Source organism: Microtus ochrogaster, linkage group LG3 (genome assembly GCF_000317375.1).
Source record: "Microtus ochrogaster isolate Prairie Vole_2 linkage group LG3, MicOch1.0, whole genome shotgun sequence".
Classification (NCBI taxonomy): Eukaryota; Metazoa; Chordata; class Mammalia; order Rodentia; family Cricetidae; genus Microtus; species Microtus ochrogaster.
Window position 1 is genome coordinate 35910682 of NC_022029.1, and position 5236 is coordinate 35915917.

Here is a 5236-nt window from a genome sequence, read left to right on the forward strand (position 1 = left end):
ACAGAGAGAGATACATAATGTAAAATAACTAAAAATAAATATTTTAAAAAGGAAAGAAAAGAAGGGTTAACCATCTGTGGCAAACAGTGTCTAAGATGGCTCCCTGGTTGTCCTTACCCCCAGATATCCCCTTCCTGGGATTCCTGCCTGTGAGTGGTGCCGGATTTAATGATTATCTTCTGATGAATAGACTATGGCAGGAAGGCTGAGCTGCTTCCTCCAAAACTAGGTTATCAAAAGCTATCGTTTTGTCTTGAACATCCTGTTAGACCAACACCCTGGGGCGAGCCAGGTGTCATGCTGCAGATACCCATGTCACAGGGACTACTCCACCATGTGGGTACGTCTGGAAGAAGATGTCTTCTAGAAATACAACCCTCATATGACAACAGTTGTGGCCAGCACTTCAATAGCAACCTACGTCATGGCAGACCCCAAGTGAGTGGTACCCAGATCAACTGTGACCAGATTCCTGGCTCAGAGAAACTGAGGTAATGAATGTTTGCTCCTTGAAGCTACGAAATTTGGGGGAAACAGACAGCAATCACACCACTGTATCATTTTTTTTTAAAAAAAAAAAAAGGGATAAACCAACATTTTCTGAGAGTTTGATCCTTTAGTCAGTAATGGGGGCGAACAAAACTATGAGATGTCCCTATCATGAGGTGGGAAGGAGAGGCTGCCAGTGAGCAGATCACTTCAATCCAGCCTGTGAGAAAGTTCTTATCACACCAGCCCAATGACTTGAATTTGATCTGAAATTCATGGTGGGAAGAGAGAGTCACAGCCAAAAAGTTGTCCACTAACTTCCAAACCCATGCTGAGGCCCACATTCACCTGCAGTCGTACAAACTAATAATAACAAATAAAAATTTTTAAATAAATAAATGCATTGGGCAATGCAGTCACCTGGATTACCTGTTTTCGGTGGGAAACCTGAGGAAAAAAATCCCAAGAGGGCAGTCACACATCGTAAAGAGATGCACAAATTTGTTTTGCAAATCTACTTTTTAAGATTCTCTCTTGGGAATGCACACAGCTGCCCCAGACCTCGTATTGGTCTGACCTCTCCTCCGAGTCCATTTTTGGCTCTCCACCTGCAAGGTCTTGCTCTTCTCACCATAGAGCCAAGAACACAGGACCACCTGTGGAAGCCCCTCCCAAAGGGATGGAGCAGCCATTCCCCAGGCTGCACTCACTGACAACTAAAAGAAGCACACATATGTACCAGCAAAAGGCCAGTAACCAAGCAACCCTGTAGTCAGTTCACCAAGTGAAAGACACTAGTCTTCGGGTGTCGGGTTCAGTTATTCATAATACGCTTATGTATATGAATCGGTAAAACAGGTTCTTCTTGGGCTGCAAGGATGAAAAATCATCAACCCTACTGTTGAGGCGTTGACACTTGATTGAAAAAAATCACTGAGCCTACCTTTGGAGGGCTTTTTATGTAAGACCAAAACAAGAGGCAGAGGACTCGGACCATCGTAACGTGTGGAAATGTCATTTTTCTAGATGTAGGTGCTTTGTTGGACACTTTTGAGAATATAATGACGATGTAGTAAATTTTGTCTTGTTTTGTTTACTTTTCCTGATCTGAGCACAGGTCCAGGATCACAGAGACCCTGAAAAGCCAACTCCTTTGGTGCCGCCAGTGTGCCATCTTGTGACTATTTCTCACATCAGTACTGTCAGGAAGTGGCTGGTGACTGATTTAGTGTGTACACAGCAGCAGCCTGGCTTCCCAGAGAAACATGGGTACTGAGTTACACCACCAGCAAGTGACATTTTAGAGTGACTTTTAAAAAATATCTAGTTCTCTCATGGTTGGTATTGTATTGATGGCACTAAATTATTTTTAAGTTAAACACTTAGAAGAAGTCAACTTAGTATTTCCCACAAAACATTTAAAAACGGGCAGTCTCTCAGAAACCAGTGGTCATCTTCCAGTTCTAGATACCAGGAAAGTTCTGAGCAGTATGGAAACATTTTCTATCTCCCAGTGAAGACGCAAGGCTCGATTCCTAAGAATCAAGAAAGAAGGATGGTTAATTCCTCCATGGTTTATGAGCTGTACCTTTTTCATAGGTCTGAGAAGGCAAAATGTTGGTGAAGTCTTCACTGGGATGACCCGACTCGGGGACATTGATGGAGCGGAAGGGGCTCCCTTGCGCTTGCGCAGGCGCAGATGCAGGTCCGGCCTGTGCGCCATGCTCTTCCTTTTGAGTTTTCCTAGCAAAAGAGAAAACAGAAAGGTTGCTTTGGTTCTTAATACCCGGTAGATTAATACCTGGGAGGCTCAATTCAGAATAATGCCAGAGAATGCAGTTTTTAAATGTGTTGCCAAGACACACACAGGTTGAACCATATAAATATTTTTTATAAATTATAAATGGTTGAAGTCACTTCTTTTGGTTCAATTTAATTCATCAACTTCAGCATGTATAAATTACTTCTAACTGAAATGTTTTAATTCTTATTTTTCTATTAATGACTTCCCTATCACCAGAATCTTTGATTTTGTTTTGATGTTCATTTTCGACACTCGGGTCTCACTATGTTGCCCTGGTTATCCTGGGGCTTGCTGTGTGGCCCTTGCTATGTAGATTCTCCCACCTCTGCTGACCACTAGGGTTAAAGGCATGGTCACCATCCATGCCTTGCTCTCAGCGCGGTCTGTAAACTCGGCAGTGTTGGGTATTTGCTTCGGATGACTCACTCACTTAATAACTCAACTCCAAGTACCAGAAAACAGTAGCATTTTTTCCATTTGTGCACAAGGGCACATAGCTGTGTGTGTATGTGTGTATGTGTGTGTGTGTGCGTGCATGTGAGCACATATATGTAGGTGTGTGTTCATGCATGTGGAGTTGTGAATTGTCCTCCAATCAGCCTCTACCTTGTTTCATGGAGGCAGGGTCTTTCCATCAAACTCAAACCTCACCCATATGACTAGCCTCACTAGCTAGTCTGCACCTCCACATAGTATTATGTGGGTTCTGGAGAGCCAAGCTCTGGTGTTCAAAGTGTGCATATTCTGTGTGTGCGTGCATGTGTGTGTGTGTGTGTGTGTGTGTGTGTGTGTGTGTGTGTGTGTGCATGCCCATCTGCCTGCAGAGGTCAGAAAAGGAATTAGAGTTACAGATGTTTGGGAGATACCTGATGCGGTGCTCAGAGCTGAAAACTCTGGTCCTCTGCGAGAGCAGCCAGACCGCTGAACTGTTGCTCCAGCCTCAGTATTAACCAGCTTGTATGGCTACATCTCTTCCAGCATGAGCTGATCCACGCTGCGCAGGAGCCTACTCCTCACATGCTAACAGCTGGAAGTTTTCTCGGGGCCTCTGTGCAAGAGCCGTTGCTATTGGGTTTGCCTGGAGTAAGTATTCCCTAGGCTACTCACTTGGCTTTAACCTTTCGCGATTCTCTTCGTTTTTCCTGTTGAAGCTGTTCTATTTTCTGCTGCATTTCTTCTTGTTTGGAAGTGATGGCCTGAATCATCGACATTGCGTTGCTCAGCTCTTCCTACGATGTAAGAAGCAGTCGTTTGAATGGAATTGGCCCCCAGAAGCTCAAAGGGAGTGGTACTATCCAGAGGTGTGACTGTGTTGGAGCAGCTTTGGCCTTGTTGCAGGAAGTGTGTCACTGTGGGGGGCAGCTTTGAGGCCTCAGATATGCTCAGTCCCCGCTTTCTCCACTCTCAGCTCCTCCTCCAGCACCTTGTCTGCCTGCATGCACTAAACCTCTGAAACTGGAAGCGAGCCCTAATTAAATATTTTTCCTTTAGAAGAGTTGCCATGGTCATGGTGTCTCTGCACAGCAAAAGAAACCCTAACTAAGACAACAGGATAAGAAAGCATACCTCAGTATCCCATAAGCCTTTGCCTGGTGCATACTTTGGAGTGAATGGGGAATAAGGGATGACGTTTGCTTTCATTGTGGCCTCTAATTTTAACACAGAGCTCAGAAACCGGAAACCATGAGACAGATATCGTTTCACGATGACTGACAATTGGCTCAGAAGGCAAGGTCTTACCGTGGGCTGCTATAAGAAAGGGCAAGTTTTCAGCATGTAGTACTAGGCCCGACATGCTTTTAGCTGGGAAATGAAGAAGGCTCGCACCTTGAAGTAGTTTAATGAATTCTTCATCTCGGTGACTTTCTCTTCCATGGAACAACGGCAGCTCTTGACCTTCTCTTCCAAAGCATATTCTCCATGCTGGATGCGCGTCAGTTCCTGCATCGCTTCTGTGAAGCCAGTTTTCAGTTCCGAGGCCAGGGCCTGCAACTGAAGAGTTGTGGAAGAGTGACCTTGGCTTGCTGTGAATTATTACAAATGGCACCGTTTACCCTTTGGCCTTTTCCTTTGCTTGAGGAAACAAGCTCTTGAGAAACCTCACATGCTTCCTTTACCCAGCTCTGGAATCTTTCAGGTGACTCCACCCCTGTTTGTCCAGGGAGAAGTTGACAACAAAGCGAGCAGTTGGTTCACGGGTTCTCATGAACACGGCCACCACTAAAGAGCCCGGTATGTAAGAATAAGGCTCGCTTAAACAGGGTGGTGGGGCACGCACCATTAATCCCAGAGAGGCAGAGGCAGGCAGATCTCCGAATTTGAGGCCAACTTGGTCTACAGAATGAGTTCCAGGAGAGCCAGGGCTACACAGAGAAAGCCTGTCTCAAAAAGAAAAAAAGAAAAGCAATGAGACCTACTTGGAAAAAAACATATGATTCAGCACCTAGATTCTATGAGAGAAATGGCATGCCATGGCCTCTCTGATTATCCCCAGAACATAAAGATTCTGTGAGAGAAATCACATGTCACAGTCCCTCTGATTATCCCCACAACATAAAGAAATTCAGTTATTTTTCCCAAAAGATGTGAAAAAGTGAGACAGGGGTCAAATAGCTGGCTCAGTGCTTAGGAGCACTAGAGGACCCAACTCCAGTTCCCAGCACCCATGTCAGGCAGCTCACAACCATCTGTAAGTCCAACTCCAGGGGATCCGACACCTTCTGATTCAACGGCAGTTGCACACATGTGTATACATACAATCACACAGATACACATGCACACAAACAACAAAAATAACAAAAAATAAAGTCTTTTTAAAAATAAGAATAATAAGCCAGACAGTGGTGGTGCATGCCTTTAATCCCAGGACTCAGGAGGCAGAGGCAGGCAGATCTCTATGAGTTAGAGGCCAGCCTGGTCTACAAGAGCTAGATCCCAGGACAG

The 5236-nt window shown here is 45.0% G+C and overlaps 1 protein-coding gene across 1 annotated transcript in view; it reads right to left on the minus strand.

The window, feature by feature from the left end:
- Positions 1-5236, minus strand: part of Arhgef33 (Rho guanine nucleotide exchange factor 33) — a 76346-nt gene that overhangs the window by 38792 nt on the left and 32318 nt on the right. The window contains exons 4-6 of the mRNA XM_026785837.1: positions 4121-4285; positions 3401-3522; positions 2078-2232 (exon numbers count right to left, since the gene is read on the minus strand). Coding sequence (XP_026641638.1) covers positions 2078-2232; positions 3401-3522; positions 4121-4285 — 442 coding nt within the window. The remainder of the gene's footprint in view (positions 1-2077; positions 2233-3400; positions 3523-4120; positions 4286-5236) is intronic.